The sequence below is a fragment of the Drosophila simulans genome, chromosome 3L (genome assembly GCF_016746395.2).
Source record: "Drosophila simulans strain w501 chromosome 3L, Prin_Dsim_3.1, whole genome shotgun sequence".
Taxonomy (NCBI): Eukaryota; Metazoa; Arthropoda; class Insecta; order Diptera; family Drosophilidae; genus Drosophila; species Drosophila simulans.
Window position 1 is genome coordinate 7,695,099 of NC_052522.2, and position 22,965 is coordinate 7,718,063.

At 38.9% G+C, this 22,965-nt stretch overlaps 1 protein-coding gene across 11 annotated transcripts in view; it reads right to left on the reverse strand.

Moving 5' to 3' along the window:
• Nucleotides 1-22,965, reverse strand: part of LOC6737181 (hepatic leukemia factor) — a 54,207-nt gene that overhangs the window by 15,007 nt on the left and 16,235 nt on the right. Inside the window, exon 1 of one of the 11 annotated variants that reach the window (XM_039294047.2) lies at nucleotides 3,085-5,091. The exons of 6 other annotated variants lie outside the window; for them this stretch is intronic. In XM_039294047.2, the coding sequence (XP_039149981.1) occupies nucleotides 3,085-4,279 (1,195 nt within the window). In that variant the 5' untranslated portion in view covers nucleotides 4,280-5,091. Of the gene's footprint in view, nucleotides 1-273; nucleotides 1,238-3,084; nucleotides 5,092-22,965 lie in introns of those variants that run through there. 4 more of the 11 variants (XM_039294045.2, XM_016169995.3, XM_016170000.3 and 1 more) reach the window with 4 other exon arrangements.

Consider the following 22,965-nt stretch of genomic DNA (forward strand, 5'->3'; position numbering starts at 1 on the left):
GTTATTGACAGTTCTAGTAATTATATTAAATTTATTTTGTAAATTCTATGATCTTAAAATATGAGCATAGTAATTATTAGGGATTTGTTTAATTAGATTTCGTAAATTTTGAATTTTTTTCTGAGATAAATAAATATTAAGCAAGATATAATATTTTAAGCAAGCTTCATACTTTTAAATTAAACTTCAAGCAAGATCATAATAATTTACAAAATATAATACTGACTGTCAGTTTTTATTTTACTAATTTATTGCTTGCAAACTTATAAGCACCTTTGGTTTATTCCAAATATTAAATTTTATATATTCGATATATCTATGTGTTATACATAAACTTGTATATTCCTTTCAGGAATTTCACTTTACGATCTTTTGATCACAAATTTCTTATATTCGGGAGATCAACAAATTTCGAGCACTGCACAATACATTTTAATCCAAGATGGGGGGGGCTGCTCCTAGAGGATCGATCCTCGCCAAACGAAAAGCTTGGGTGGTTGGAATTCGGAATTGGATGAAGGAAACGAAAGTTCACAAGTTCGCACGAATTCGAAAGCGCCGTGCTAAAGACGAAGACACGCGTCGTATACGTATTATTTTATGGCTTTTTCTTCTTTTTTCGCTTTTCGGCGGCTTTTCGTATTGTTGGTGAGTGGGGATTTCTGAGTTTTCGGAATTGGATGGTTGGCTATATATTTATGTGATTTGGTTTTTATGTTGTTTTAGGTTTTTGGTAAAGAGCCGTCAACCGAACCGGTGCCGCCGGACTGCGAACGTCGAGTGAACGCGCGCGTCGCCAGCGCGATGAAACGCAGCTTCGCAGCTGAGCAGAGAAGCAGAGGAGCACAGCAGCAGAGAAATGCAGAGAAGCGGAGAAGTGGGATAAAAGCCAGAGCAACCGAGTGAAAAGCTGGGGAAGCAGCAGCGAAGTACAAAAAAAGAAAGAACAAAATAAAAGCCAAACTTGAAACCGAAAGCCTGAAAGCCCACTCGTCCCGTCTTGCTCTTCCCCACTCTCTCTCACTCTCTTTCTCCGCATTCGCTTGATTTTTTTTGCGCATTCCGCCTGTTTACTTTCTTTCGCGCCGCCTGGCAAAGTTCGCCGACGTCGACGTCGCTGCCGCCACGCTTGGCGGGAGCTGCGCTGCCGACGCCGACGTCATGCGGAAGCAGATTTTCCGCTGCCCACGAAAGCAGCAGCTTTGTTTTGAGTCAATCGCAAAAAAGCTTTTCGCTCTTCTAATTGAGTGATATTTTCTAAGCTCGAGTTGGATATTTTTGAAAAGAATTTCAAAAAAGGGTTTTTTCTTTTTATCTTCATTCTAATATTCCCTTTAGATAATGATTGTTAGTAAATGAAACAAGACAAAAGCTTACCATTAACAGTTTTAGCAAATCACAAAATTACTTGTACTCACAAAAATATCAATAACAGTCGAAAATATTGAGTTTCGATGCTTACCTGTAAATAAAAGAGAGTGAAAATTTAATTAGAACAATGTTTTTTCAACAATAAGGCAAAATTGCTTTAGTAGATAGTAGATATTTGGTATTGTCAAGGGTGACGGAAATTTCTCATGCATGGGGTAAGGGGTGACCACCCACAGTGCCAACTGACATTTATCCATTCTAGCTTTCCCCACTCTTCCCACACATTAAAACGAAATTCATACAAATTATTATACATGCCGCCTTAAAAGGTCATTTCCAGTATATTCAATAGCGAAAATTTTCACCAACCCCCAGCAAAATACAACAAACAATCGAGAGGGAGAGATGATAGAGCACCCACACATCTCATTTGCCATATGCATTTCCATATCGTCAGTCATAAAAATCTCATCAGCCTAATTCCGAAATCTAATCAAACCAAATGTATTTCCTCAACGTTGACCAACTGAGGTCAGTTTAAAAAAAAAAAGGGAAACGGAAAAACCCATGAAAATTGGTGGCAGCTAAGCCGCGATTTTTGAAAGGATTTGTGCCAAATGCATTGACAAAGTAGATCAAAAAAGGTGAAAGGATGTGCCAAAAAAACACATAAAACTGGTTGAATTGAAACCCTTTTAGGCCAGCCAACTAAATGCCAGGCATGTGGATCGGTTTCATGATTATTAAATGGAAAATTTAACGGCATATAAAGTAATTTTCCAGTTCTAATTGCCATGCATAATGAGAATTCCTATGGGCCAGCTACTAAGAGGTTCATCAACTGATAAGATATAGGTGTTTTTGTAAACAGCCACTTAACAATACTGCGCTATATACCAACTAAATTTAGTTAATTCACTGGCAACGCAATTTGGCGTAGGTCGAAAAATAAATAAAATAAATTGTTATCTGTAACACGAAGGAAATTGGTGAAAATAATGAAGTAGCCCTTGTGGTAGGCAGCAAGCCAATTTACTTGGAGATTCCTCGATGCAAAGATACATTGGCAAATGTATCTACATTTCGAATTCCATTTCCTATTCAATTCGAACCGTCGGCGACGTCAGCGAGTATAGTATATACGGGCTATATTACTATATGTATATAAACTATACTATATAGTCCAGCTGAGCTCACGTGTGCGCGGCAAGCTTTCTTGACTTTTGCGCTTTACAAGCTCGCAATGCGCAAAGTTCTCGGCCGCTGACGTCGGATGATATCAGTCCCAGTGGCCGGGATGCAGATAGACGTTCTACAGACATATCGCACTGGGTTACTAGACATACATATGTATGAGTATATATCTAATGCAGCCTGGTCGAATAGGGAATGGAAATCCTCCGAACTAGTCATACACTTTATCAGTTGTTTTCGGTTTCTCCCCCCTTAAGTGTACTTTTTGTGTTCTCAAAACCAATTAGTTATTCAGACAACTATTTACAACTAATGTTTAAGACAACCAAGAAAAGTCGAAGTATCTAAGCGGTAGAGAGATATATATTTGTTCATATATATACGAATGCAAAGTACGTCTGTTAAGTAGTACTTTTCTATTTTTCTATAGTTAACAAACCATTTAAGGTCATTACTATATTTCCAATATATATTTTCCAACCATTTCCCCCCCGTTTTTCCTCAACTTTTTCACCTCACCTGAGCTGGATGGCTGAAATCGCGCTTTCAAGCTGTTCAAATGGTTGTGATGCTCGTTGGCGATCACAGCCGCTGCGACGGCATTTGCCACATGTTGCACGGAGGACACATTGTTGTTGCTGTTATTGTTGCTATTGCCACTGTTGTTGCCGTTATTGTTGTTGCTATTCTGGCCGGGATTTCCACCGTTTCCATTACCAGTTGGCGCCACAACAGCATTACCATTGCCACTGGCATTCCCATTCGATCCCTGGTTGCCACTTGCAACTGCAGCGGCTGCCGCAACAGCGGCAGCATTGCAACTGGCAGCAGCAGCTGCTGCAGCTGCCGCGGCATTGCTCTGCGGATCCATGAAGGAGTTGCGCTGGTAGTGGGGATTCTCCTGGTAAATCCTCTGGTACGTCAGCGTGGGCAGCGTCCACGAGTTGTTCGTCTTGTAGTGGAAGTTGCCGGTGCCGAAAATGGAGTGGGGGTTGGTGTTGCCACCGGTATTCCCGGCTGCAGCAGCAACGGCGGCCGAGGAGAGTGTATGGGCCAGCTGGGCGGCATGATGCTGCTGCTGCTGCTGTGCGTGCTGCTGTTGCTGCTGCTGGTGGTGTTGCGGCGGCTGCTGCTGTTGTTGCTGCTGCTGGTGTGTATGATGCGGATGCAGTGGGTGGCCGTGATGTTGCTGCTGATGCTGATGCTGGGAGTGCTGCTGTTGCTGCTGCTGTTGCTGCTGCAGGACATGCTGATGGTGCGCTTGATGGTGTTGCTGTAGGTGCTGTTGGTGTTGCTGCTGTTGATGCTGCTGCTGCTGCTGCTGTTGCTGGTGGTGCAGGGCGGCGGTTTGTTGCTGCTGCTGCAAGGCCCAGGCATTCACGCCATTGTTGCTGGTGGCTCCTGCCCCTCCTGCCCCACCGCCTCCTGTGGCGCTACTCTTGCCCGAATCATTGCTGCTAACACTGCTGCGATGGTTGTCCATGGTTCCCGAGGATCCTGTCATGCTGCCATCATTGCCGCTGTCGCTGTTGCCGCTGCTGCTGTTGTTGCCGCTGCTGTTGTTGTTGTTGTTGTTGCTGCTGCTGTTGCCACCGCTATTGCCCGCCGCTGCAGCAGCAACTTGCGAGTTGAGCTGCTGGAAATACTGCGACAGTGTGGCATTTGCGTGCTCCTGGGCAAAGAAACTAGTACACGAGTTCGTATCCGACGACATGATCGATCACTGGTTCAACAACTGGGTTCGGTATTCACTGGGTTAATCCCTCACTGGTTACGACTAATCACTGTTTTCTGATGATCTTAGGTGATCCTAGGTGATCACCTCCTTGTGCTGAACGTGGTTGAATTTGCTGGTCAGCAGTATAAACTTTGGGCCACGGCCGAAAGTTGTGCGCATTGTCTTTACACTTGGGTTCACTTTAGTTTTTTTGTTTTTAGCATAAACGCTTGTCTGTGTTATCTGAAAATAATGTGCTTTTGTTTTTGAAAAACCCAGATTAGTGTTGAGCACTTTGGTATGTTGCTGCTTTTTATTTGCCAGTCAATTGATAGCCAATTCGTTGTTGCTAATGAACAGGTGATAGTGGGTTAAAAATGTTGTGAGTGATTCAGTTTTTCAGTTTTAATAGTGAGTATTGAGTATGGGGAAGCGATTTGATAGCAACTGATAATGAATGCGCTTGTTTTCGTGTGGTCAGGGAATGCACTTTGTTTTCGTCTATTTTTGTATGATTTTTATTTAGTTTTCCATTAGTTTTTATTGATGATCATGATGATAAGGAATAAGAAAAGGCATTGTATAGTTGTATAGTTTGCGCTTTCTTTTAGTTCAATCAATTTTGTATAATAAGATTTTTGTGACGCTATAGAAATCTTAAAGTGGAATCAATAGGTACAAAGGCTTTCCGTGTTCTTTATGGAATTTTTGCAATCAAAACATTCACGGTCATTTATTTTAAAACGAGACAAACTAATAATTACTTGCCAATTAAACTGTATATCAAATCAACCGAGTCAAAGGCTTCAAATGTTATTTAAAACATTATTTCAACGTAAATTTGGAATATTTTCTATATATAAATCAAAACAAATAAATTATTATTTGCCAAATCAATTGAATTATCCTTTTCTTTGATGAATAACTCTTATTCCTCTCAGCCTTTTGGTGAATACCTTTTCTTATTCTCAGAATTTGTTGCTGCTTGGATATGAGATCGTTTTTTGCTTTGAGTTTAGCTGGTTCGTATTTTTCTTTCTGGAGTTTGTTGTTTTGTAGAAAAATTAAAAATAAATTAAACTGTTTGAAATTAGATCCGTAACTTTAGCGCTGTTGTTTAAAGATTCTCGAGAGATCTCCGGATCTCTCGCTATTTGTTTCTCTCTCTTTCACTCTGCCTCGTTCGATCTCTCTCTCTTTCTGCGTATTTATTTCCTTTTTAATAATAGTAATTATTCGAAAGACACACACACACACACTTTAGATTGATTTCACAATGGATTGCACTTGAAATTTGATAAAACAAAAATTGACTTCCTCGATTTATAGTTCTTCTAGAACTATTTCCGTTGCTTGAAAAATCAATTTCAATTAATTTATTTTGTTGAGCGTGGAAATATTTTTGATTTTCCCGCTCGAGTGGCGAAAACACGGAACGAGCTGCGACGATTTTCACATGAGAACGCGATGCGACAGAATGCCGGCCGAGTAATTTTCTCGGTCTCAATGTCCGTCTCTGGTTTTCCTCTGCCGCCGCCGCTGCAGTCGCCGCTGCAGTCGACGTCGCAGTCGCCGCTACCGCTCTCTCAGCCAGCTAAAAATTGCAATTTTCTGCAAGTAAGTCGGCTTACGTAAAGGGCGGAGGTCCGAAAACAGTTCCCCCGCTCCTACTTTGATAATTGTTTTACTGGCTTTTTTTTATCAAATGTTGGTAGCGCAAAATATTTGTATATGTACAACAAATATTTTTACATACAGCATGGGGAAAATTATTAGTATTACTACTATATTAATCGATTCAAATGCCACAGGTTTTTTTTAGTACAGTTCTTAGTAGTAGATGCAGTATCATATCTAATATAAATTATAATTCTTTAAGGACTTAACTTATGTTGTTTTCTTAAATCAATAATTTTATTTTAAGCAACTTAGTTATATGTTAGTTACTTTAACATTACTCATAATATTCTAGTTACAAAATTTATATTTTTAAAACCTTTTTTTTTTTTTGCCCTTAAATGATTGCTATTAACTTGGACATAGCTATATTTATTTGTATATACTTGGGGGACTGCGACAGCGACGCCCGCTGAGGCAGCGCTGCTGCGGCCAAGTCACGCGGATTTCAATATGACCCAAAGCCCACTGTCTAGCACAGTTCTAAGCACGTGTTGCGGACACACCGGGCACACACACATCCGCAAATCAATTGAGAGAGAGCGAAAGAGAGAAAGAGAGTGCACGTTGAACGACAAGCGCACTCAAAGATACAAATGGGCAGACACAGATACACGTACCGCTAGGGTGACAAATAGAGATACGAATGCAACTCAAAAGTTTCCAGTCGATTCGCAATAGAGCGCTATGTCTGTCCCCCGTGTAACGGGTGTACCTATGGCCACTAGACTATACACATCAGCTGGAGTGCGTGGCCGATTGGCCAATTGGCGTGCCAATATTCGGTTAATTCGGCACTGGTGCGTCTGCAACACGTGACGTATGCGTAATGTGCTCCAAGGGATTGCCTCTGTGCCACCAACTACTAATTACCGCTGCGTCATTCCCAGTAAGTAGATCTTGTGGGGGCAGAGTGGTGCGGGTCTGGAGCTGGGTGCTTCACACTCTGGGCGAAAACCCAATGAAACGACGTAGTAGCTGCAACGGAGCGTATACTTAATCTGCATTCTATCGAAGGCGCTAAACTATTGGCGTAGGTCGCCGTTTTTCTTGGAAATTTCAAAAAGTATTCAAACTATTCGAGGGCTTAATCAAGTTTAAATAATTATAATAATTGTTCTTGTTGGCATAGGTCTGGCAAATTTTCTTAGAAGTTTTGTATAATACCTTCTACTACCCCAGTGATCATCGAAGAATTTATAACTATGAATCAGAGTTAATTTGGATTAAAATATAAAATCACATTTCTGATACAATTACAAAGATATTGAATCGCAATTACTTTATTTATTTAATTATTTAATAAATTTTTAAAATTTAAATATTAAATTTAGGACGGCAGTTATTAAGAAGCCCACACTCATATAAAGACTTATTAAATTTGTAAGGTTCCATCTTTTGTAAAACCAATTCAAAAGAATTCCACGAATATCCTGTCAATTTTTCCACCCCCCTTTTTTAGCCTTGTGCTATTCTTCGGTTAAACAAAACTCTTTTTTTTTGCATTTCTGAAACCCAGTCAACCCTGAAAACCCATCAATTGGCATAACCATGTGGACCATGTGCTGGAGCGAACTTCAGTCACCTGTTTTACCCAGGCGGGTCAATTCAGGGAATATCGAGTATACGCCCCGTGTAGCCAGTGACTATTTTTGGAACCGCGAAAGCAACAAGTCATCTGAAGCTTCGGGAAATGGAAAAAAACGAAGTTGGCCTCGGGATCCAATAACAGAAGGATGTGCGGCAGAGCTTCGCTATTGGCCAGGCTTATATGCCAGTGAAGCCGAGAATAGGGAACCAATCCGGGAAAATCTGCCAACGTCGACATGGGCAGAGAACGACGTCGACCGCGACGACAGCAGAGGCAGCGACAGCGGCGTTGTCAGGTTTTCTGTTTGTTTTGTTGTCAGTTGTTGTATTTCGTATTATCACGTTTCGCTACCACGTGCACCGGCGGTCTCCCCTTGCCAGTGTGTGTATCTGTGTGATTGGGCTACCGCCTCACTCACACTCACACACAATCAAAAACACCCTCACACACACACACACACCAGTGCAGCGCACTCACATAGATACGCCGTGGCGCTACGACGGATGAATGAGCCCTCAGAGAGCGCCAGAAATTGCTAAGCAAAACCCAACTGAGTCGAAGACGCAGCTCTTGCTGGTTTATAAATAGCAATTTAAAGCATCGCACACACACACACACATACACACATCGAATCAATGAGTCACACACACTAGCACGGCATTATTTTGCATCCGAAGAACAAATAATACAAGTAGAGAGGCAAAAAACAGACTGCAAATAAAGCAAATTGTGCAGAATAAATATCGGAAGCGGAGCAGCAATCAGAAAGTAAACAAAATAATTTTTGCTTTTTTTCAGAATAAAATTTAAAAAAAAATATTTTTTTTTATTGATATATATAACTTAAGAAACCCTCAAGTTTTTATGCATTATTTTGAACAAATGTCGCCGCAAATTGAGCCACTAACACACAAAGCAGGCAGCAAATCAAACCTTCATTAAACACACTGCGATTTGGCGTGTTTGCATGGAAACCGTCTGGGTTCTGGTTCCATATAGAGGTATTATAATGGATCCGCTGGCGAGCGGGGTTTACGAGTCTGGCATGGCGACGTTGGAGTCATTATACACGTGTTTGCTGCAGCAGGTCGTAAATTAACATTTTGCTAAATAATTATTTAGAAATGCTGAAATGTGTAAACGTTTTTACGATAGCACGACTGGGTTATTAAGAGCCTGCAACCAATTGACCCAGATTGTGCAGCTACATTTAATATATATATATATATTGTTAGTTAGACGAACTAACTTAGACATAAATCAATATTAATCAGCGACTGAAATTCCCTAAAATATAATATACACGGTGTCGTGAACTTTGGCTCAGCAACAATTAAAAACAAACAGTACTTCATATGTATAATTAAAAACTATGTGAGTAATTAAAAGGCCAATTAAAATTAATTAAAAAGAAACAATGCCCTTAAGTATAGATGAATCTGTTAAATAAAAAATTTGATTGTTTTATCATTTTTTATGTATATATTTTGTGACTCCCGAGAGATATGAACTCATTCAAGGCCTCAAACACGCCATACTCGATAATCCAATCTTCGTAGTTTTTTCTAAACTTTCATTCATTGGCCAAAAATGTTAATACCAAACATGCGCGCCATATCTACGAAAGTTTTATAGAACAAGTTAACGGGAAATAAAAATTATATTGCGGGCGGCTTATCAGTGAGAAACTTGGCCAACAGGTTGGTTTGCCTGGCCGCTGACCAGACAATAAACATAAATTTCATATCAACAAGCAGACACTTTTCAGCAACGGAATCAGGTGCGAAGTTAAAGTTCAGCAGTCGGAAATTAATTTAATCGGCAAGTGTGGGGATTGCCCCTCCCCCCCTTTTTTGGCCTTATCACCCAGCACTTTGGACTGGAAATTCGAGTAGCCCAAGAAGTGAAGTGAAGAAATAGCACACGCAGCTGACGTCGTCGCCTGGCGAAACATGTGACCTCGCTGGCGAAAAGGGGGCGGTTAAGGCAGCAAAACAACAAGCAATGAGGACGTCAGCAAACACGGAAATTTGATTTCGATTTCGATTGTTGTCGTAGGCTAAGGTGGTAAAAATTCTAATTAATCGTATGCGCGATATCCAAAGGAATCTTAGCAGGAAGACTGTGCGCACGTGTTTCAGCCAACGGTCTTTTGCCCGTTGATGAGTTCCAATGTTTGAGCAGTCCGCTGAGGGGGCGGATGGGTGGATGGGCGGAAACGGTTAGGCGGTGGGTGGTGGGCGGCAGGGGAAGCTGCCAGACAAACTGCCTTCAGCAAAACACAAAAACACGAACGGTATGCGCTCTCTCTGGCGCAACGAAGAGAGCGAAAGCTTCGGTCAGCTTTCCGTTTCAGTTGCACCAAAGCAGCCGCCAGGCGGCGCTTAAGCTTTTACTTTACAATGGGACAGATAGGTACAATTATGATTTAAAAATAATGTCGCTGAAAGCTCTTTTATAGCGTTAGATCTATAAAAATTGAACTAATATTTCTTTAATTTATATATTTATAATACGATCTGTATAAAGTAATAAAAGTAAAGAATATTTTAGTTGGTCAAGGAACAAAAACATCTCCCAAATCGTATATAACCTTATTTGCATAAATAACCGAAATTACAGTACTTTTAATACATTCCTCAAAAGCAATTAATAATTTATTGTCTGATGAATTCGTTAATAAGACCAATTAGTATAAAAACTAACAGAATAGTTGGCATTAAGAACATCCACCCCAAAAAAAGTCACCACAAAGCTAAAAGAATTGGAGTGAAAACATTTTTTCGGTAGCGTGAATTCAAATTGCTTTTTTGTGCCCAAAAAATGTTGCGCTCGCCTTCATTTATTTATAGTTTTTTTTTTTCATTCAGAAAATGTCAATGGTTGACAATTGTTCGTTGTCGGCGATAGATGGCGCTGTATGACCAAAACATGAAATTGAATTTGGAACAATATTTGGAATTGTGGCCTGTGGAAAAAATTAAAGCAGCTGCTTCAATTCTCAAAATGTAATAATTTTACTAAAAACAAGACTTTTGCTACATATACACCCACCCGTTTATATTTATTCACGTATTTAGTTTCCATTTCATTTAGTTTTTGTGCTGACAAGAATTTCTAGACACTTTGTCTTGTGACAGTTCTAAATGTGTAAAACATTGCTTAAACCCAAAATAAAATCAAAGGCATTCTCCACGTGCGTTTCCTAAACTCAACGTAGTCTGGCCAATACCTAAAAATACAATTTTCATATTTAAATATACATTTCAATACTTTGCCCAATGAATTTTCGTTTTTTGTGGAAAAACTCACTCCAATGACAGTTTCCTGCGTTTCGCTCTCAATAAGCTCGTAATGGAAATTAACCCTTTGTTGTCAGAAATGATGCAACCGGGTTTTCAAATTGTCGTTCACATGAAAACTACTTCGAACTAGTAAAAATGTTGTTTGCATGTACGTACCATTTGCCGCTTAACCCCTCTCTGCCCCACGATTTTAGCCCATGAGCGGCGTTAATTGAGCTCTTTATTGTTGTTCCTGTTTCAGCAATTTTTTTATTTTTTTTGTAATTGCCGACGAGTGTTAATTAACTAAGCTGTCGGTTTGCATATAAAGTTGAAAGTGGAAACGAAATGCTTCGGCTTTTATTGGAGCGGCATTGAAAAAGATGTTGATTAGGAAATTGTTTAAAGGTCCTTGTTTTTTTTAAAAACGATTAAGATTTTAAATCTTAATTGCATATAAGTGTACTCACAATCTTATTGCCAATAGAAAGGACTTAAGTAATTTAGAAAGCTCACTCACCTATAAAGAAAATAAAAATGGAAAACATTTTAGTTATAATTACAATTTTATAAAATATTATATTATTATTTAAAACAGTATAATTTTAAATTAAAAGCATTAAGCTTACAACCATATACTTATGTAGAAATGTGACTCGATTTAATTAAGGAAAACCATGTTCATTTCTATGTTGAAATGAAAACATGAAGAAAAGTGAGAAGAAAATGGGAGAATGTTTAAGGCAAACAGCAATCAATTGAAACATTAAATGCACTTGTCGCAGATGCCAAGACAATTTCTTCATATGCATTTGAAAATTAAACATTTCGAAACTGCTGCACTCATATCTTGCACTGCATTTTTGACACTTTTCCAAGTAATTAACAAAACCAGCCTACAAAACAGCGGCAATTGAGAAACCATTTAAAAGAAAAAGGAAAATATATGCGAATAACATTTTTTATTGATTTAGCTGCTGGGAAATTTAGTTGAGCACTTTTGTTGGCTCATTAAGTGGGCAAACATATTTTCGCATTTCGCATGCTAGCATTTTGTGGCCATTTGGCAGATGATTATACGAATGCACATACCTCATACGCCCTGTTCGCCATATGCAACATTTCACAGTAATAAATCTGCCCCACTTCCTCTGCCAGCCCGCGTTAAATGCAATTTCATCTTTGATCAAAGGCCAAATTGAATTTTCTATTCCATTTTCCCACAAGCCAAGGCAGGAATTTCAGAAAATTCTAAAACATATTCGTCCACATCCATCAGACAGTTTCGACGCCTTAAAGTTTTTATTTTTCAGTTTTGTTTTCGTTAACTTGGGGCAGGTGTATTGTATTTACTATGAGTGGGTGGCTTGCCATTTGGCCAGCGGCATCTTGTTGTTTTTCATGAAATACTTATATTTGCTTGCTGGGCCATAAATCCACGAGGAATCGTTTAATGAATTAGCTAACTAAAAATTAATTGGCCAGCAAATTAGTTTAAAGCGTCAATTTGGCTCAGTTCATTCGTAGCTTATGTGATTTACAGGTCACTGAGTAAAAATTCCTTATTGCTATTTTAGCATTTTCCCACCGCAATTTCCTACGCCAAGTGAGAATCGGCTGAACTTTTCGATTTCAACACTTTCCGCCAAACACTGGTATTTTTTTCCAATCTTTTTACTCGTAAAGCCAACAATTGCTTTGATTTTCCTCCCATTTTCCGGCCAACGAAACCGCAACTTAATTGAAATGAAAACCAAATTTTAATGAAGCAAACCATGAAGCGACAACGGGCAGACTGATGGAAATGTGGGAGGATGCCGAAGGACCCAACTTGAGGGTGGTATTTCCATTTCACAGTTTTCCTTTTGTTTTTTTTTTTATTATTATTCCGCAACCCCCTTTTATTCTGGGCCCTACATTGTCGCTGTTCTCGTTGCTACTTTAAGTGTTTTTTGTTTGCAGTTTTCCGTCTGTCAGTATTTCCTTTTTTTTTGTTTTTTTGGTTTTGTTTTTGTTTTTGTCTTTCAATGAATTGAGTGGGGCACACACTACTTACACACTGCAACACCCCGACCGCCCATTTCCGCCCCTTGTGGCCAGCCATGAATCGACTTTCATCAAATGCAAACCGTTTCACAGTCTCTTATGCAAATTTTCTTTCATTTTTTGCAGCTCTTTCAATTTGCGATTTAGTCTTCCCTTTTTTTTATGCAGTGGCCACTTGCCGAATGCGTTTGCATCTCACATTTTGATATACTTTAGCCGAGGGCAGCAGAACTTTGGCCAGAAGTCTGCCTCTTTCACAGAACTTGGCACTTAGTCGATGTCCGGGCATTTGTCAATCCGTCCGGATGTGTGCTCAAGGCATTAGATACATTTTCTGTAATTCAGTTTGTGTATCTCACAATTTTAGCCAGGATTCTTACCAAGTTTAGTATTTTTATTTAATTTAATTTTCTAATTTAAGTACAAATTCTAATTATTCCCATTTAGTGCTCGTACTTTTTCCTCTCCTCAAATGCCGAACATCAAGGTTTGGCAATTTACATTATTATATTGCTTGCCCAGAGGAAAAGTAAAAGTTTCTTCTTATTTGCACAGCTAATTAACGAAATATGTCGATTGCTATTTGATTTTAGCCCTCCCCAAAACCCCCATCCACTTAACCCCTTTGTGGCACCACCCCCCGCCCATCATGTTTTCATCCTCTCTTTGTTTGCTCAACAAATTAAGTCAATTTTTTTTGGCAGCTGCCTCAGCTCGTTTTGTTGCTGCTGTTGTTGGCTTAAATTAATGCATGTCTCTCAGTTCGCCTCTTCTCGGCGTGTTAATTGAATAAAAAGCATGTGCTCCAATGGCCAGGGGGGCGGGGCATTTGGCTTAGAGCTGCGGCATAGAGTACCAGGTACTACGCCCAAGAAAACAGCAGTGAAATAGTTGAGCACGCCCAGAAGCTCTCAAGTGAGCTGGTTCGCGTCTCCACATACACATGAGTCCGCCAGCTGTGACCCAAGTCTTCTACACCTGGCCAACACTGAGAAAAACACTCCACCTACAACTAAGTCCGAGCACAAGTAAATTGTGAAAATAAAGTTATGAATTAAAGCTACAGCGAGCAGTCTAGACATTACATTTAAAAACTTCCATCATATGTTTCATTTGTATTGTTCATTTTATAGTTTCCCATTTAATTCCCTGTGCATTTTGGTGCGGATAACCACCTGACCCACCAGGTATCCATAGCCCAAGCCCAGCTTTCTGCCGTGTGCATCTAATAAACGCAAATTGACAACGAGCACCGAGAGAGATGGGCGGCCAGAGCGGATGAAAGATGATAAACTGGGCATGGACGTCGTGGTGGGCAGGGCCAGAACGGAGCAGCGAACATAGTGGAACACTCGTGACACTTTAATCTGGCGGATAGGGTAAATAGACAAAGTAGTCATCAAGTCGGGCTAAAATACCCCAGCGCACAATGAGATAAGCAAACGGGCCTGACTGTTCAAATATTACATATATCGAGGTGTCAAAACCGACAGCTACTATTATAAGAACAATGTAAGTCAGGCTCGATGATGATGATGATGATGTAAAGTCAAATACTGGGTGTCATGCCGATGATCTAAAGCCCTGTTTCTTTAAGATATTAGCGATGCGTTATGGAAATGCATCATCAAGTTGGATTTATGACTGGCAAACTATATACGGAATGTTTATATATGAAGGAAAGGCATTAAAAATGATGAATTCGATTCGTTGAATAATAAAATGAATGGCCGATGATGAACAACAATTTTCTTTCTCTGCTTAATCCAAGCGCACCATAAATTAATCCTCTGATTATGTCAAAATCCCTATCCATCACTTTAATTATATATGACCCACATAAAATATGCTTTATACGCCCGATCATAAATAGAACGACTAAACTTAAAAATCGAAAACTGATAGCTGATAAGCTGAAGCCCGCCGAGACGCCACAAGTATCGATGGGCACTCGAATCGGGTTTTATTTACGATCCCTACAACGCAGCCATATCCCATGGATAAGGTAGGTAGCTCGTGGTGGTAGTAATCCAATAAATTACCGAGAAACTTGGTTGTGCAAAGTGATTATCTTCTCCAAATTGATTGGCCATAATTTGTGTCGAGGTACGTACATATCGGTGGCCATGGAAAATGTTCTAATAATTTTCTTTGTCATTGCTGCCAGTTTCTGTATAGTGCAACACCTCGTTCGCAGATCAACCTTTATTGTTCATCTCATCTCCGGCCGTTTATTGTTCATTTTCATTTTGCCGGCCCAATTTATTGGCCCCATGCCAGGAGGCGGCATTCTCCTGGTATTGTATAATGTCCATATCGCTATATCTATATCCATACCCATAGTCACATGCACACACACATACACTCTGTGTTTATATATGCTGTAATCAGCTTGTGCCTGAATTCTGCTGATGAGTGTAATCAAGGCAATCAAACAACAAATTTTCACACTTTATTGCAGTTGGGAGAATTTTTTCTAAAAATTTATCTATCTTCATCTAGACAATATTTGTTATGGAATTTTTATTATTTTATTTTAAGTTATATATTTGTGGTGTTTTTTACTTGTATCACTTTTATGTATCTTGTGGAATTTATTTGGGCTTTGGTTGACATATATTTTTGATGGCGGATTAAGTTGGAATATACAAATTAGTCAGGGGCATTTTTTCTGACCGAACTGCGTCACTCTGTGATTTATGAAACGAGCTAGCAAAGTTCTAGTTCAATGATTTTTATAACATTAGAGAAGGTAAGTTCTTCAATTATTTAGATAATTTTTACTACTCACTCTGAAGCTCCCGAATAAGGAAATTATATTTTTTATGTAAAAACTGATTTATGCGGATCTTAAATTTCGCAAGAAATGTTACTTTGCGCCAGCTACCGCAAGCATTTATAATTTCCTTCCATAAACTTCTGTTTCTTTTTGGGCCAAAACACGATACAAATTGGGTTCATTTCTGGTAGCCAGCAAAATGTTTCAAACTTCCGCTGCTCATTCAATCTTATCAAACGTCCTTGGCTGGCGCAGTCAAAAAAAGTTTTATGACCAGCACCCCAAAAAACTTTGGGGGTTCGTCAGCAGGGCAAATACTTAAATGTGACGCTTACCACCAACAAAAATACAAACAATTCGCATTTAACTCGTTTAAATGAGGAATTCCTACATTTAACGGTGGAAAAATACCCATGTCTATAGAGAAAAGTTAAAATAGAAAAGTCGAAAGAAAAGCGCACGGAAAATTATGAGAAATGAATGACGTCTAAATGCTCGTGAAGGTTAAGACAAATGGCACATGTTGTCGCCCATTTTCAGGGGGGTTGACAAAAAGTCTTAAGAGTCATTCCCTCAGTCCACTTTTCGTGCCATGAAAAATTGCGCCAAGATAAATAATTCCAAAAAGGAAAACAAATCCGTTAACAAAGGCCAAGGAAAAGAAATCAAATAGAAATGGATATCAAAGCGAATGACTCATCTGCGTTTTGGCTTTTCTGTTTTTTTGTTTTTTTGGGAGTGTAGCAGATGTTTGGGAACAAATTCGTTGAAATTTTGATGGGCTAAAATTTCATTCTGATAATTGCGCTGAACATTTGACTCTTTGGGCATAACAAAACTTCCTCAAGGTGTTCCCCCACCCCCCCTACCCCATCGCCCTTATCCCTTGATTTCAGTCTTTTGGTCTAGGTAAAATGTAGCTTTAGTTTTGTGTGCACTTCTGGCCAAGAGCCAAGGCGTCTGCCATCTTGATAAAGTGTTGGCCAAAAAACGTACGCCACATTAGTGGCAGACTATGTGCGGCAAGGGTTGGCGGGGGTTGAAGGGGCAATCCCCCTGGCAACACACGTCTATATATGTAGGTATATACATACGTGTGTATGGCCATGTATGAGTTACTAGAAGAAATAGAAATGTCATTTGACAAAAGCGAATGCACGAGATATTGCAGAAAGCACAGATCGAAGGGGTATATACATACGTACATACATGCATAAAATGCAAAATGTCAAACGAATGCAAGCCAAACTAATTGCAGAGCGGGCCAACAACGATAGCCAATGCGATAGAACACTAATATAATGACCAGCATACCTTCCTTTTATTTTGGGGAAATGATTTTAAATAAAAGCATAATGAACAATAGGTAGATGTTTATAGAAACTATTCAAATTTAATTGCTTATATTCGAATTATTTAGCCAAAGGTGATCACAAATGTTTCAGAATTAAAATCAAAGCAATCAATCTAAACTTATAACCTATCAAAAATCACTTATTTATTATTCCTTGAATAGCTGAAAGACACAGGATATATGTAACTAGGTAAAGGGAAAACTTCCCTTCACTTTGTGCTAAATATGGACTGCGTTTTAAATATTTAATAGAAATACCTTCAACTAATGTCTCGACATGTACTCCCTGTGCAATCTTTACCCTAATGGCCAACAAATTGTTGCTTTGACCTGACTCAGCTTGACCATATTTACCACCCCCCTATCACACAACCCACATGATGACCTTATATACCATGTAATGTAAGCGCCGCCACAATCGCAACTTTAGTCACGCACATGAAGCTGTTTCACTCAGACCCACTCACAACAAATTAAAGCTCAATTTGCCTTCGTTATAAACTAATCAATTTTTTACTAGCCCCACGCTCCCGAGCAACAACAACAAATTTATTGAAAACTCGATGGAAGGATCAAAAGTAGAGCAATCCAGCAATCAATGAGATTGGATACACATTTTTAAGGAGCTTCGGCAAAGGATTCGTGTTTGCCTCTACAAACTGACTCGGGTTTTAAGACGCTTTAAGTGTGATGGTGTTTTGCCCATTATAAGCTGAAAAACGATAAATAATATCCATAAAAAAGTATGGATATTAGATATTTACCTAAATCCATTTGCTATTTTTCTGAACGATAGCAAATTCCGCATTTAGCTTGTTTAATTTCTAATTATCCCTACTTTTTTTGCTTTAAGGCCAATAATCTTTTGTTTATAAAAACGTACTCTACGCAAAAATGGCTAAATAAACTTCAAGCTAAAGTTCTTATTATTTATTATGGCTGTTCACCAGCCCACCGTTTATTAAGCAATATTTTCCCTCAAAGTCTGTGATTTTTGCTTGATATGGGTTTTTCGTGATAAAAATTGCAACTCCTGCGATTTGACTTATCGTAAACATTAATTGATAATGTACATATATCTACAGACTGTCAATATCCAAGGGACTATAAATTGTTTGTGCAACAAAAGCCGCTGACAAAAGAAGTCTCTATGACAAATGAGCCGAGAAAGCAAATAAAATTTCAATTCAAGCAAGTGAGATTATTAAGATCGATGTGTGTGCTTTTAGAAGGAAAGATAAGCGCGAAACACGAGCGAAATAATATCTCCCCTATAAATATCGAACAATTGAATCTATCATAATTTTCAGGAAGTTGCACTCATATCAAGTTATGGGTAATCTAAGAATGCTCAAGACCTGGCCATTTGCTATATCTATAAATATTTATACAAATATAAAAGAGTTCTTATGAAATTCCTAGAAGGCTCATAGCCGTATCAACACGCCCGGCCATAAAGAAACCAATAAAAATGCAATTCTTTGGCGAAAGTGATAAGAGTTATGGAATGCTAACCCCTTTGATCCGTGAGTTAGCACCCCGAATGAGCCAAAACGAAAGTGAATGAAAAAAATGCCCTGATATCGATCAATTTCCCGTATTAAAATTGTTTTGGTCGAATTAAGGCCAAAAGCTTATCACAGTTGCCAAGGACGGAATGGCTAAAAATATGTTAAGTAGCAAAATGGTTTAAAAAAAATTGAAAATGTAATTATAGTTATCTGAAAACAATTGATAATTGCGTCAGCAGCCGCCTCATAAATGAAAGGCTAATTGAAAGAACAAGCCAACCAGAAAACACACATTCTATGTAGCTAGGCGAATTTTCCAAAAATATGTTTGTGCAATTAAAAATAAAACGAACGAATGGCAAAAGATATGCCGAGAATGAAAACAATTTTAAAAGGTAAATTAAGCTAATGGATGTTTTTCGGTGCTGGGGAGGGGGGTGGGGCAATGAGGTTGTCTGCCAAGACGCTCCAAATTGCAATTACTTGTTGCAACAATTTTTATTTATTTCGTTAGCTAATTTTAGTTTCCCTGCCTTTCCTCTTGGATTTTCCCATTTTCAAAAGCAAATCATTTTAGGCACTGAGAAATATAGAAATGTTTACTATTTCCCTCAGTTCAAAATGTTTATTTGAATTCATTTTTCACGCTTTCTATCTTTTGCCCATTCTATCTTTCGCTATTTTCCTAGATTTTTTTTTCTGTTTTAGTGCTCATCGTTCGGCACATGATCAGCGGTCTAAACTACGTCAGCAAACGAACAGAAAAAAAACTGATTATGCTAAAGGAAAATCTGAGGTTTATGTGTGATTTTTGTTGACCCGCTAGAGATCTGATTAGGAAAATGTGAAAAGCGTCTTTGATAGTGTGTAAATATATATTTAAATAATCTCCGCGAGGGTAATTTGTCAAATGTCAAGATCTGGGTGACAACGGTGCGTATGATTAGGCTTAAATGGCAAACACCTATTTAACTAACCTTGAAACTATAGCTAAATTCTATTATTCTATTCTATTAAAATTCTTTTTCTATAAATATTGGTTTAATTAATCGCTTCATAGGACTTTAAATTACCACTATTACTTATTTTTCCTTGACTTCATATTACGAATTCGCCCCGTGTGTCCGTCATAAGTGCAATTTCATCACAGCTCTGAAATCTTTCCTCGTGTCGCACTTTATTAAACGCTAAATGGCCAACATTGTTTGCCTAATATTTCATTTTATTTTTGTTAGTTGTTAAACTGAAACTCGTGATTGAGTTTAACTAATCGAAGAGCCAGTCTTAACAATTCGAGCACGCTTTCGGCCAGGGGCAAGAAAAAACAAGGCAAAAGCCATCTTGTTTTCTTAGTGTTAGTTAAAACAGCAACGCGCTAACTCGGCATAAGATGCTTTAGTTTGGCTTACGATTTCTTGGATAATGAAAGGGGAGAGGGCTCAAAAGAAATGGGCGATAAAAGCAAGGAGAGAGTGGGAGAGCGAAAGCCTAGCATTACCGGCTCATAAAAGACAATAACAATTACAGGCCAAAATGAAAACAAAAACGTAACTGAATCTCGGAGAGTTATACTCAGCGATATAATGCGCATGTCTCTCCCCTTTTGGAGACTTATCCCAACCGTTAGCTCTCTCGCCCGCTCTCTCTGTGTGAGCAAGTCTCTCGCCACTTTCCACCCACTGAGTATGTGTGTGGGCGTCGTATTTCGAACATGTCCTTCGAATTTCCGGGTTTTGCTACTTTGACATTTGCAACATGCTACGCCTGGCTAACAGCAAGAAGCAGAACAAGCCAAGGAATATCGTAGGGGCTTAGAAAACGAGGGCCTAAAGGGGGGCTTAAACGGGGGATTTCGGGCATATATAGTGGTAAAACATTCTTCGTATACGAGTATTTTTTAGGACCCAGCTCCTTCGGCTTCTGCTGCTGCTTCCTGTTTACAACCAACACATGTTCAATTCATGGGTGGACTGCGGAGGGGTGGGTGGAAAACAGTACAGGACGAAAGGACAGCATTCCACAGTAGAAATCTGTGCAATGGTGGAGTATTTGGGGGGCATCAAAACGCTATATAGGTCTGTGTGTCTTTTGTGTGCCGCCAAGGAGGGTTATTTCCCCTTTGTATTTTGTCGATTTTTAGGCATTCCGCGAACTTTTATTTCTATTTCCCATTCCGTTTCTTCCATTCGCTCATTCTTCTATATGCTTGTATCCATTTTGACGTCATCGAGGCAAACAAATGAAGTCAACATTATTTCATTTATGGATTTTGTTATTAATGTTGCACGAACTGTGAATGTTTTAGTGCCTCTTGTCGATGTGTTGCTGTTGCTGTTGTTATTTTTAGTGCTCAATTTTGCTGCCTTTCGGCTTTCGTGACTGTTTTCCAACTTCCTGCCAGTTTGTTTTGTGTGCCACTCGGACTCTTGTTGTTGTTGTCCATCATTTTGCCAACAGAAATTCCGGCGGCAACGCCTACAAGCAGCTTTAAGAGCACATAAAAAAATGTTTACTCAAGGTTCGTCCTAATAAATACATTTTTTAGGTGTGATATTGTTTTTGTGAATTACAAATATCTCATAAAGGAGTTATACACAATAATGTATATATTGAAAGTAGCAAAAACCATAATTATTAGATTGCTTCAAAAATTGTTTCAATTGTTTTCTGTAGATCGAACCCTTTTTCTCAGTGCACCTGAACTCAACAAAACTGAAGCCGAAGTCGGCGGGCGGCAAATGCCAAAAAGTGTTGCCCGCTTTCAGGCGCCGCCAAGAGGATACGTATACGTCTAGTTATCCGTGTGTTAGTTTCGGATTTAAGTTACTGTACCACGAATTTGTGTGAGTGTGCGCTCGCTTTGTGGTATTTAACCTTAATTTGATTCCTTTTTTCTGCCATTTTCCTTCTCCTCAATGTTTTTTTTGTTTGAATTGCTGCTTTTGCCAGGTACAAAAAGTTGCCGACGTCCTTGCTGCGGATGATAGAGAAAGGTTGGCATGGCCAAATGCCAGCGAATAATTTCCTACTTTACTCTTTTTAAATGGCAAGTCAGCGAAAATTGATTAAACATTTCCACTCACACTTTAAACTCAAGATATGAATAGTGCTGCAGATATGCGATTTTGATATGCATCGCGATCTTTTAAAATAGACATGGCAAACATATTGTTTGACCGCAATTCTGTGGGAACAACGAAAAAATTACCACCAGCTGCTTGGCATGACAAATTCGCACGCCAGCATTTTGCCCTGCTCAGTTTAGTTTTGGCTCAACTGCATTTCTTGCCAGTGTGCACATACATATATATATTTATGAAAATATTTTTCACACTTTGTAGCCACTTTTGTTTGATAATTCTAGCATGAGCTTTTCACACATCTCACTTAATTAAAATTGCAAAAATGCATAGATGTTTTTTGTTACCTTAAGATTTGCAACCATTCAGTGCGGCATTTTCCATTAAAAGTTTTAATTGCATCAAGCCCAGTCAATGAATCAATGGGTTAGTGAAACTTTTGCTACCGGGCAAAGATGGGCTTATATGCAAAAGTCTATTCATTGTTCCATGCATTTTAATCTTCATCTTCACTGGTGGTGAACGGCATGCAAAATGCATCCAAAATGCACGTCTAATCAATCTGATTACGTAAACATTGATTCACATTAGCGATCAATTGACGACACACCATATGCCTTATGTCATTGAAAAAAAAATGCCAGATTAATGATTAGCTGCTAATTTGCAATCAATAATGATAGGGGGGCACAAGGAGATAGTCAATCCCTGCCACTTGTTTATTCGGTCAAACAACAATTCGAGCTGTCATTTATTTATGCCAATTGCCGGCGCTTCGTTTTATGCAACACTGACATGCAAATCGAATAAAATATAATTGCCCATCAGCTCGAAAAAGACAGCGTGGTTATAGAACGAACAGCAACGAGACGAGTGGCACATGGCTCTGGTGGATATACCATTTTAAATTCCACTTGAAATAATGCATTCATTTGCTTTCATAATTCAATTCGACGGCACTAAAGGTGATGACGAGCTATTATGTTGCACTTTATAGTTTATTTAACCGGATGAAGTGAATACGAAATGGGTGGTTAAATGTTTATCCAGCTAAGTGATTTTGCTTTGCAATTTTTGTTGATATGGAGAAGAATCAAAATGAGTTAGAAAGCATATCTAATAACTTTAAATCTTAAGAGTAGACCATCCTTTGGAAATTCACACAAATCTCTTAAAATCTCTAGAGACCATCCATTATTTAATTAACTAGACAATGCCATCTGTCTGATTAGGAAACAAGCTTCATAAGTTTTCCTAAGTATATGACTTGGATACAACTGGAATCGGGCGAACAAATCCCCTTGAAACCGACAACTCATCCAACTTTGAATTGGATCCACCAGCTCCATCAGCTAGATACA